This window comes from Nannospalax galili, unplaced genomic scaffold (assembly GCF_000622305.1).
Source record: "Nannospalax galili isolate Female #2095 unplaced genomic scaffold, S.galili_v1.0 scaffold713, whole genome shotgun sequence".
Taxonomy (NCBI): domain Eukaryota; kingdom Metazoa; phylum Chordata; class Mammalia; order Rodentia; family Spalacidae; genus Nannospalax; species Nannospalax galili.
In genome coordinates this window covers 377,991-390,098 of record NW_008333780.1, presented here as the reverse complement: position 1 = coordinate 390,098, position 12,108 = coordinate 377,991, and the positions used below count along the sequence as shown (strand labels likewise).

Here is a 12,108-nt window from a genome sequence, read left to right as displayed (position 1 = left end):
AAACATAGAAAAGAAAAGTGGCAGACTGCAATAAAGGAAGATGCCTGAAGTCATCACACAGAGAACATACATAACACAAACAAAAAACATAAACATGAATGCTCATAGTACCTTAATTCATAATCACCAAAATTGGAATGATCCAAGTGCCTCAACAGATGAGTAGATATGTCAATTATGTTTGTATACTTGAGTCCTGTTTGACACAGATAGAAGGAAAGTACTGGTACATGTCACGTGGGTGAATCTCGGAAGCATTTGCTGAGCAAATGTGCCAAAAGAGTGGGCAACCTGATTCCTTTTTATTTTATGTATATGAATGTTTACCTGCATGTGTGTGGGTGCACCATGTGCATGCAGGGTGCCTGTGGAGGCCAGAAGAGGGCGTCAGATCCTTGGAACTGGATGTTGTGAGGTGCAGTGTGGGTGCTGGGAACTGAACCCCGGTACTTTATGAGCGCAGCAAGTGCTCTTAACTGCTGAGCCCTCCGGCCCTAATTCTACCTATTTTGAAAAGTTGGAAGATCTTGTCCAATTTGGTTCTTATTCCTGCTTGGCAACAGTCAGTTGTAGGATTCAGTTACAACCTTGGGAGTATTAGGTACAGAGCGAGCTCTCAATAAGAACAGCTGGTTGATAATGCCATCCTATTGTTTTAACCTGCTTTCAGAATCCAGTGTTAATTTGCTCACATATATTTTCCTCTGTTCCCTAAAGTTACAGAAGAATTGCCTTATTTCTCTAGCCAATTCCAGGATTCTTGGGGATGTTCCATTCGACAGGCAAGTAGAGATAGAACTTTGTAATCTGACTGGAGTTCTGGCCAGTGCTGGCCTTTGGTTATTAGTGTAGCAGAGACCTGGCTAGGGCTGAGGAAAGTGTTCAGGGTAAGAGGCCAAATGATATAGCAGTCATCATCCTGGACAATTTCTCCTGAGGCCTTTTGTAGTGCTCTGAACTTACGTATTTGAAAACATTTGAAGGTTGTTGCAAAGAGGCAGAAGAATGAGGCCTACCCTCTGTGTCTGAGCGCATGGGTACAGATTGACAGCTGAGCCAGGGCAGCACACATGCATGCTATGGCATTTGGGGCCTGTCTTCAATTCAGATTGCACATTACTGTCTCTTTGGGGACAACTTGCTTTTTCAGACCCACTGAAGCACAGAATGCTAAAAAGAGAACTTTTTCTTGGCTCTGCCAATCCTATGTGTTGTGCTCATGTTCTTACATGCTTTCCTCCTGTGTTCTCTGGAACATTCTTGCTTACATCATTGAGGCTTTAGAAATTGAAATTTTTACTTTTAACATTTTCTTTTTTTACATATTTTATTATTTTTACTATGTATAGCCTGCATTAGGTAGGTGTACCCATGTCATGCAGTGCTGGAGGAGGTCAGAAGAGGGCATCAGAGCCCCTGAAACTCGAATTATGTATGGTTGTTAGCTGCCATGTGAGTGCTGGGAGTCGAACCCAGGTCCTCTTCAAGAGCAGCCAGTGCTTTTAGTGGCTGAGCCATCTCTCCAGTCCCTATTTTATCGTTTTCTCTTAGCATATATTATATACAATAGTAGATTTCACTATATTTTCATATGTCTATATAATGTGTTTTGCTCATATTCACCTCTGTGACCGTCTCTTGTTCCCTTCCCTCTCTGATTTCCTTCCTCTTCCCACTTGTTTCCCTTCTACCTGCACGTCTGCCCCCCTCTTCTTTCTTGACAGGGTCTCCCGGTAGCAGCAGCTGACCTGGAACTCGCTATGTAGACCAAGTTGGCCCTGCTCTCTGAGATCTGCCTGCCTCTGCCTCCTAAGTGCTGGAACTAAAGATGTGTGGACACCATGCCTGGCTCATGTCTTGTGTGTGTGTGTGTGTGTGTGTGTGTGTGTGTGTGTGTGTGTGATTTTCATACAATATAATTTGATAGTATTTAGATCCCCTCCCCTATTTTTTAATCAGTTAGTTTAATTAGGATTACTTAGAGGAACATGGATAAGGGGTTATTTGCCAGAGCATGGGCAACTTAGCAGTGTCCAAACCACTGAAGAAAATATTTCTCCCTCTGTCTCAGCCATGAGCTGCATAGATTCTCAGGGAGGGTGGGGCCTTATGAACCCTTCCCCTTGAAAATTATTTCTGCTATAGGATTTTTTGGAGGAGAATAAAAAAAAAATTTTTTTGGTCATGTACAGTTTTGAGGCTTTCGTAATTGAGAAAAATAAATTCTGCCTTTCAGGTTTGATGCTGCAAAGATTGTTCTGAAGTGGGTATGTAAGCATGAGAGCCCCAACATGCAAACCGTGGCAGTGAGCATCACCTCCATCCTGGCCCTGCAGGTAGCTTTGGGCCAAAGTCACGATTTTGCCTTCCTATCCTTGGGGAGCTTGGGCCTTTCACTTGGGCTTTCTATTTGCTTTCAGCTCTTACCTGAGCAGATTCTGCAGCTTCAAGAAGAACTGGTCATGGGAATTAAGGTAAGCAGCCCACCCACCATTCATAGGATGGAAGTCATGGCCTGCCAAATGATCCGCCACTGAGCTACATCCTCAACCCTTAACCTTAAACAAAGATCAAAGAAATTTATGAATGCAGCTTAAAAAATGTTTCATTTTGCACTTACTGAGGTGTGTACTGGGGCTAGAGAGATGGCTCAGCGGTTAAGAGCACTAACTGCTCTTGGAAAGGACCAGGGTTTGATTCTTAGCACCCACACAGTGGCTAACAGCCATCTGTAACTCCACTTCTAGGATAATCCAACTCCTCCTTCTGACCTCCACAGGCACTGCATCACAGGGGTGCACTTACGAAATTTTAAAAAATTAAAAAAAATAAGATAGTTTATTATTTGTGTTTTATGTGTACGAGTATATTGCCTGCATGTAAGTAAGTGCACCTGTGTCGTGCAATGTCCACAGAAGTCAGAAGAGGGCCTTGGATCTCCTGGAACTGGAGTTATAGACAGTTGTTAGCCACCATGTGTGTGCTAGGACTCGAACCCAGGTCCTCTAAAAGAGGTCTCATGTAGCTCAGACGAGATTGAACCGAAAGGCTTCATATATGCTAGGCATGCACTCTATCAACCGAGCTACATCTGAGCCCCCAGTTCCAGAGCTTTTCTCTTTCCTTATGGAGGCATAAGTCAGTCATGAGGCCCTCTAACTGCATGTCACTTTGATTTTTAGGAACTTCTAACATTAGTAAGACGAAAGACTAACGAGAGGTTAAACGACGTTACCCTCTTGTTTGCTCTGAAAGCACTTTGGAACCTTTCAGACATGTCTCCAATGGTCTGCAAGCAGCTGGTTGAAAATGAAGGATTGGCAATCTTCATCCAAGTCTTAGAGGTGGGAAGATGGGATTAAATTTAGATATAAAGTTCTTGTCTTCATGATAAAGTAAACTGTATGTTTTTTTGACAGACTTTTTCAGAGTCTATGATACAAAGCAAAGTACTTGGTCTTTTGGTAAGGTCAATTGTTTTGGGTTAATTTGAATGAAAACTAACACTTAATGTCTACTATGTGCTAGGCACTGTTGGAAGCAGCTAGATGCGTAAACTCGTTTCATCTTTATTATGATCTGATAAAGAAGTTACTTGCACATTTTCTGTTGCTACGAGCAAACTACAGAGTAATGGCTGTGTGTTAGATGCTGCAGCCCACGCCTATAACCCTAACCAGAGAAACAATAAGTTTGAGGCTGGGCTACACACAAGACCCTGACTGGCATCTCATAGTTGGGGCTCTCAATCTACTGAGCCTTGTGTCTTGAAGCAGCTCAGGGTCACAGTGGAGGGCAAGTGCTACTCTTCTAGTGATTTCTCAGGCTCTGTATGTGAACGTCAGCCGAAGCAGTTGATGTGGTCAAGCGGAGATTAGAGAGAGTCGCCATCCCTTTGTGGGATTATTTTAAACTGAGTGAGAGATGATGCAGATAAAGCCATCTTTGCTTTTGTTGTACTGTGCCTAGCACTTAGTAAGTGCTTACTCAGTTGGTGATTTGCTGTGAGTGACCATGCTCAACCTGAAGGGGTGGGATTTGGCTGCTAGGCTAAGTCAAGAGGGCAGGGCTGGGGCTGTATCTCAGGTGAGCAGTAAGGAGGGCCCTAGCTCTTCCCTCTCCTGATGTGCTGTGCTCCCTCTGCCCTGTAGAACAACATAGCTGAAGTCAGAGAGCTCTCTCCCCAGCTGGTGACAGAAGATTTGATGAAACATATCCTCACTTTGCTCCACAGCAGCAACATAGAAGTGAGCTATTTTGCCGCAGGTGTCATAGCCTACCTGACATGGAACAGACAGAACGGGCTGTTCTGTGAATGGCAGAGGAACACTCTTCTCCAGCACTTGGTACAGGAATGGTTTCCCTTTCCAAAACCTGGAGTGCTTTCTTCCCTTAGATAACGTGTTTTTCTTGAGCATGCGTTTTAGAAATTTGCAATCATTGTCAATGATAAGGAAAATAGAATGATGGGATTGGAATCATCGCTGTTCTTCCACTTAATGCTAATCTGCTAAGTTTCTGTTACACATGCAGAGGTCGGGGAGATGGCTCCGTTGGTGAAGTGCCTGTTGTCCAAGCATCAGGACATGAGTTCAGACCCCCAGCATCCACGTAAAAGCTGGCAAGGTTAGGCCCCTCTGTAACCCTAGAGCAGAGCCTTGCCTCCATGCATACACACACATGCACACCTTTACATACATGTGCACAGACCCACACAAACACTGCACATAGACATAAAGAGGAAAAGTTCCATGTGCAAAACAGTTGTGTTTGACATATTATGATTAGCTTTCCTGCTTTCAGATCTTTAGAGCTATTTCTTTTGGGCCAGGTGAGATGGTGCACACTTATGATGCACACCTATAATCTCAGGCACTCAGTGCTGAGCAGGAGGACTGCCAGCTTGAACACAGTTCAGGTGACGTAGTAAATCACCATTAAAAACGAGCCACCAGGTTCCTTTGACATGGCTTTCATGCCTTAGTAGCAAACTGTGCTCTTCTTTTGACTTCTTATGTCTTCTTTTCAACAGGGTCTTACTCTGTAGCCCTGGCTGGCTGGCCTGGAACTCTCTGTAGATCAGGCTGGTCCTGAACTCATAGAAATCCTCTTGCCTCTACATCCTGAGTGCTGGAATTAAAGGCATTGTACCACTACTGTGCCCTGCACACTCTTAACCACTGAGCCATCCCGCCAACTCATTTTCTTTTTCTTTTCTTTTTTCTTTTTTTTTGGGGGGGGTCTTTTGGAGATTGGGTCTCCCTGTAGTCCCAGCTGGCCTGGAACTCACAGAACAGAGATCCGTCTGATGCGCCTGCCTCTGCCTCCCAGGCATGGCCACCATGTCTGGCTGCCAATTCATTTTCTTTTATGCCCTTTCAGTAACTTCTTAAGAAGAATGCAAGACCGTAACATTTAATTGGTCAAAGAACTGTGTTTATTTTAGCTCTGAGCTACGTCCCTCAGAAGTCATAGTCTCTGCCCTGGTGTCTTTTGCTTGTCAATGTGGCTGCTGGGCAGTCAGGTGCAGATTTTTTTAAGCTTTAAGACCTGTGCTCTCAGCATTCAAAAATCACAGCCATGCTCTTTGATGTAGTTTTTCATGTAACATACCCAGTATTTATCATTCTGGAAGCTCCTTCTGAGAATTTTTTAAAATTACATTTATTTATTTAAGGAGTGTTGGGACCATGGAGATTCAAGGACAGCTTGTAGGAGTGGATTCTCTCCTTCCACCATGTGGGGCTCAAACTCAAGTTGTGAGGCTTGGTGGCAGGTACTTTGACCTGCTGAGCATCTCCCTGGCCATTTTTTTAACCCTTCCCTCCCCTCTGTTTCCCCTTCTTTTTCTAGCGTGTTGGCCTTCCCTGACTCTTTGTCCTTTTCAGCCTTTAAAAATTTAATGTGTATATCTATCTGTGTCTGATGTGCCTGTGCCTGTGTCTGTGTCTGACGTGCCTGTGGCTGTGCCTGTGTCTGGGCCTGGGCCTAGCTTTGGATGGAGTTTGCATGGAGAATAATCTGCTTTTAGGCTGCATGGAAACTCTGAGCTTTCCTGCCAGGCACTGAAAAACCCAGTGAAAGAAGAGGGCAGGGATAGGGCCACCTTAACCTTTAGCATTGAGATCTCCCAGCTTTTTAGTGTGATGCCCCCACCCTTAATTTTTCTCAGGTTGCCCAGTTCAGACTTTTCTTATAAGGGTAGCAGAGGAGATCAGGGGGTCTTGATCATTTAACCCTTTCATCCAACTTCCGGGTATGTGTTTTTGTTTTTTTTCTTGAGGCAAGACTCACTCTAGCCCAAGCTGGCTTCACACTTGTCGTGATCCTCCTCCCTTAGCCTTCCAAGTGCTGAGTTCCAGTCATGCTCTTTTAAACCTTTCCTAGTACCACATCTGCCAAATCAGTGACTTCTCCACTGACTGTTTTCTGGGTTTGTTTCTTAGACCACGTTTACTATTTTGTTAATGGCAATTAAGGAAGGTATATAAATGAAAAGCTCAGACCACTGCCTTCATAAAGAGGTTTTGGGGTGGCTAGAGAAATGGCTCAGCAGTTAAGAGCACTGACTGCTCTTGCAGTTCAGTTCCCAGCACCCACATAACAACTGTCAGTAACTCCACTCCCAGGGGATCCAATGCCCTATTCTGGTCTCCACAGGCATTGCAGTACATGAGTGCACTTAAATACATGCAGGAAAAACACTCCTACACATAAAATAGAAATAATAAATATTAAAAAATTACAATTAAAAGGAAGCCTTTCCCTTGCTTTATCCTTTTGTGTGCTACCCCTGGCACTGATGGAACTCGGTCTCTGAGCTAGGTAAAGGGTCTTCCACTTTGCTTTACACCCCAGTGCTTTTTTTTTTAATTTTGATTTTTTAAAATGTTACTATTTTTTTTAACAGCGCATAGGGTCAGGTTTTATTTACAGAAGAATGGGCACCCCACATTTACAGTGTGCCGTAAAGTCCACACTCAAATCCAGATCCTGTGACCTTCTGAAACCCGCACAAAATTGTGAGAGAGGTGCCTCTTGGTGTTCTCGGCTTATATATCCTCTGCCCCTCCCCCCACATGCAGCTAAGGTCAACTGATTGGGTGTGAGGGGCAATTGACTCCCTCCTTGACTCTTCGATGAACATGGGAAGGAGGTGTGACTATAGCTTGCTGGCATAGTGGTCGGAGGACACTTCCAGTTAACACTCTACCCCTTCCTCTGACTCTTACATTCCACCAACCTCTTCCACAGAAGTCCTTGAGCCTTGGAGGAGGTGGTAGGTGTGGGATGATCTTCCTCTTGTTGTGGCAAGGCGCTGAACTTTTGGGTCTTTGCATCATCTTTTTTTCCATGGCCTGTTGACTAGTTTGAGTGGGATTCCATCTACTATAAAAACACTGCAAGAAACAAGAGCATCTAAACAGTGACTGCTGTAATAACCTAACCTATGGTGTAAACACAAATGCTTGGTCGGTACTTTAGCAGGTGCATTATTTCCATCTAACGAAACCATTGCAGTGACTTCCCACTGAGGCCTATATTCTCCCCTGCCACAGGGGGTTGACTGGGTCTACAGTACCAGATGTGTGTTCCACCCCAGGAGCAAGCATTATAGCCAATTGAAAATTTGCCGGTTGTCCATACAGTAGACACTCCACTGTGCACCAGCAGGAACATCTTGTTTGGTATATTGATAGTGCAACACATGGGGTCTGTTGTTGAGGAGAATTATAGGGGATAATTCTCCCCCAGTCATCTGCATGTTGCCTTTTGGCACCACAGAAGCTACCCATCCAGTGGCAGGGAGTTTCCAGTTTAGTCCAACCTTGATTTCTCCCTCTCCCTCGCTACATCCCAGTTTTTTTTTTCAAACTTTAAAATAATTTTTAATTTTTTTATTTTATTACTTTTATTTTATATGTATGAGTGTATTGCCTGCATGTATGTGAGTGCACCAGTGTCATGCAATGCCTCGGAGGTCAGAAAAAGGCTTCAGATTCCCCTGGAACTGGAGTTAAGCACGGTTTGTAGCCGTATTGTGGATTCTGGGACTTAAACCGGGATCCTCTGCCAAGAGCAGTCAGTGCTCTTAACCACTAAGCCATCTCTCCAGCCCCTAATTTTATTTATTATTTTAATTTTTTTTTTGGTCTTTTGAGACAGGGTCTCTCTGTAGCCCCAGCTGTCCTGGGACTCACTATGTAGACCAGGCTGGCCTTGAACTCACAGAGATCCACCTGCCTCTGTTAATTTTATGTGTATGTGTGTATTGCCAGCATGTAGGTAAGTGCATCTGTGTCGTGCAGTGCCCTTGGAGGTCAGAAGGTCAGAGGAGGCTGTCGGATCCCTTGGGACTGGAGTTAGGGATGGTTGTTAGCTGCCATGTGGGTGCTGGGATTCGAACCTGGGTCTTACACAAGAACAACCAGTGTTCTTAACTGCTGAGCCATCTCTCCAGCCCCATCATCCCAGTTCTTGATTGCATTTTTTCCACATGAACTTTTTCATAAATTCTGCATATGTAATAGGTATCTAATTGATAGCTAATGGGTATCTACTTGGTGTATGTTTAATCATTCTCATATTTTCAAAATTTGTTTCAAATATGTATAGTTATAAATAACATGAAATAGCCTGTTGTGATTATTTTTAAATAATAGAATTAAACAATACAGCATAATGCTAGACTTGTCTCTCTCTCCCTTTTCTCGTTTGGAGTATAGCATGTAGCCATCCGGAATTGGCCAAGTTCAAGTTGTAAGATGTCAGCGTTGGTGACCTACAGGTAATTTCATAGTAGTGTAGAGCTAATGTAGAGCCCAAGGCCTGTCTTTTGTGGACTCTAATGATAGAGTGAGAATGAGTGTCAGCTAGCCCACATCCTGTTGTTGCTCTGTGGCAAATTCTAAGGAAAGCTCTAAGACTCAGTTTTCCTCATTGAAGGAGGCTGACAGTGTGCAAGCTTTCAGTTCACAATGAACTGAGACGGTGAATGTGTTTGCCACAGAATGCTGGGGTCTCTTGTTTCTTTTGGGGTTTTTTTGTTTGTGTTTGTTTTGTTTGGTTGAGGCAAGATCTCCCTGTAGCTCCGGTTGGCCTGGAACTCGCTGTGTAGACTAGGCTGGTCTCAGTCTCACAGAAATCCACCTGTCTCTGCCTCCCAAGTGCTGGGATTAAAAGTGTGCGCCAACACGCCTGGCTGATTCTTCTAAATAGCCTGTACATTGGTGACATTTTTCTCCTTTGAACAACCCCCTTTCCACATCACCAAATCTAATATACTTACCCTGCCATTTCTGGAATGTCCACGTCATCCAGCCTGCCTCTTCCTGCCCATCTCTTCTGCACTTTTTGCACCACAGTTGTGGTCCACTTAGGATGAGCCATTTCAATTTTAGTGAAAATTAAACGGTTCCTCTTTCTCCTTTCCTTCCTTTCCTCCTTTCTTCCAGAATAGCTGTTTTCAAGTGTATACAATGTAATAATAATGATTTCTTGATGACACATGCCCACCAGTGGTCCACGCTAAGACATCAAGCACTCTCTTGAATAGGAGTGGAGAGAGTGAGCAGTCTTATCTTGTTCCTGATCTTAGTGGGAATACTGTGAATTTTCTCCATTTAACATGATGCTCACTATAGGTTTGTTGTATATAACATTATTAAAATTTTATTATTTTTATTTTATGTGTATGAGTGTATTGCCTGCATCTATGTGAGTGCACCTGTGTCATGCAATGCCATGGAGGTCAGAAAAGGGCTTTGGATTCCCCTTGGAACTGGAGTTAAGGACGGTTCATAGCCGTTGTGTGGTGCTGGGAATGTAATCCAGGTCCTCTGCAAAAGCAGTCAGTGCTCTTAACCACTGAGCCATTTCTCAAGCCCCTCAAGATTGATTTTTTAAGGAGGTGTTCATCTGGGGCCAACAAGATGGCCCAGTAGGTAAAAGCAATGGTGTACCAGCTTGACAATGTAAGTTCACTGCCTGAACCCCACAATGGAAGCAGAAAATTGACTCCTGAAAGTAGTCCCCACCTCTACACACACACGTGCAGACTCACACAACATACTGAATTTAACAAAAAGAGAAAATTGTTCATCTGTGTCTTCTCAGTTTAACCCTTGTTAAAGGGGAGGTTTATTTTTTTTTATTTTTTTGTTTATGTATATTGGGTTTGTTGTTGTTGTTGTTGTTGTTTTTGAGATAGGGTCCCTGTAGCCCCAATTGGCCTGGAACTTACTATGTGGACCAGGTTGGCCTGGATCTCAGAAATCCAGGTGCCTCTGCCTCCTGAGTGCTGGGATTAAAGGTGTGCACCACCATACCTGACTAAAGGGGAGGTTTTAAGAAGCTACAGAACTCCTACTGCATTGGGGAGTTGGGTAACTGTCAGCATAGACATCCTGGCTCCTGGTCTCTACAGGCCTGCTGTCCTGGTCAGTTGTCCTGGCTATCCTGCTGGCTCTTCTTTTCCTCTTTTCTCTTTTTAGGTGACAAGGGTTGAATTCAGGGCCTTAGACATGCTCGACAGGATTCTCCCACAGAGCTATGTCTCTAGTGGCTTTTGCATCTATTTTATATTTAGCGTGTGATCTTTGTAAATGTTTTTAACAAAATCGGGCTCATTCTGTTCATTCTAGCTTACAGCTTACTCTTTTCATTCATCACTTAGCACTAGTACTCTTAATAGTAACAAGGAGGCAGTAATAGATCTGCCTTCTTGTAGTGGTCTGTGGGAAGTCGGAAAGTGAGCAGTCAGCAGTCAGGCTGAGTATATTTTTATATGTTTTGTTGATTAAATCCCACCTCCCCTTAAAAGTTTTAAATTAGGGGCTAGAGAGAGGGCTCAGCAGTTAAGAGCATTTGCACTGTCTGTGCTTAAAAGGACCAGGTTCAGTTCCCAGTATCTACATGGTAACTCACAACCATATGTAATTCCAGTTCCAGGGAATCTGATGCCCTCTTCTGGCCAGTGTGAGCATTGCATGCCCATGATGTACTTAACACATGCATACAAAACACGCATACACATAAAATAAATTTAAAAATATTTTAAATTAGTATACACAATATTGGGTTTCATTGTGGCATTTTAATTTACTTTTTATGTAATTTATTTTTATTTTATATGAATGACTGTATTGCTTGCATGTATGTAAGTGCATCCATGTCATGCAGCACCCACAGAGGACAGAAGAGGGTATCAGATTCTCTGGAACTGGAGTTATAGATGGTTATTAGCTGCCATGTGGGTGCTGGGAACTGAATCAGGTCCTGTGGGAGAGCAGCCAGTGCTCTTAACTGCTGAGCCATCTCTCTAGCCCCACTGTGGCATTTTAAAATATTTTATTATTTTTATTTTATGTGTACGAGTGTATTGCCTGCATGTATGTGAGTGCACCCATGTCATGCAATGCCGCAGAGGTCAGAAGAGGGCTTCGATTCCTCTGGAACTGGAGTTAAGGACGGTTTGTAGCCACCATGTGAGTGCTGGGAATCGAACCCAGGTCCTCTGCAAGAGCAGCCAGTGCTCTTAACCACTGAACCATCTCTCCAGCATTTTTAAATGATTTGTGTTTTAATTCTTGTTTGAGAATTTTTTTATTTTTGGTGGTGTTGGGGAATCAGACCCAGGGCCTTGTGCATGTTAGGCGGGTGCTTTACCACTGAATCCTCTTCTCTCTTTAAGAAATTTTGATCTATGTCCTCTGTTCAGGATTGTTACTTTTTCAGTATATATTTTTATTGAATTTTTGTGCATTTCATATAACATACCTTAAGCCCCCTCCCCATCTGCACCCCCCCATAGCCTGCCCACCAGATCTCATCTATTCTGTCATAAACGTTTGCTTTTGCTGGGTGTGGTGGTACATATATAACCCTAATACTTAGGAGACAAGGGAACTTGAGGCCAGCCTTGGCTGCATAGCCAGATCTATCCCCCACCACCGTCTCTCTTCTTCCCTTTTCATCCTTTTCCTTCCCTTTTTCCTTTTGTCTTTTTGAGACAGGATCTCCCAGTAGCCCTAGCGACCCTAGAACTTGCTATGTTGACCAGGCTGGCCTTAAACTCACAAAGATCCGCCTGCCTCTGCCTCCCAAAAT

At 43.7% G+C, this 12,108-nt stretch overlaps 1 protein-coding gene across 1 annotated transcript in view; it reads left to right on the top strand.

Annotated features, from left to right (window-relative positions):
- Zyg11a (zyg-11 family member A, cell cycle regulator) overlaps positions 1 to 12,108 on the top strand; it is a 43,816-nt gene that overhangs the window by 27,896 nt on the left and 3,812 nt on the right. Inside the window, exons 6-12 of the mRNA XM_029561259.1 lie at positions 718 to 782; positions 2,237 to 2,336; positions 2,421 to 2,474; positions 3,183 to 3,344; positions 3,420 to 3,464; positions 4,152 to 4,346; positions 8,727 to 8,789. Of these exons, the coding sequence (XP_029417119.1) occupies positions 718 to 782; positions 2,237 to 2,336; positions 2,421 to 2,474; positions 3,183 to 3,344; positions 3,420 to 3,464; positions 4,152 to 4,346; positions 8,727 to 8,789 (684 nt within the window). The remainder of the gene's footprint in view (positions 1 to 717; positions 783 to 2,236; positions 2,337 to 2,420; positions 2,475 to 3,182; positions 3,345 to 3,419; positions 3,465 to 4,151; positions 4,347 to 8,726; positions 8,790 to 12,108) is intronic.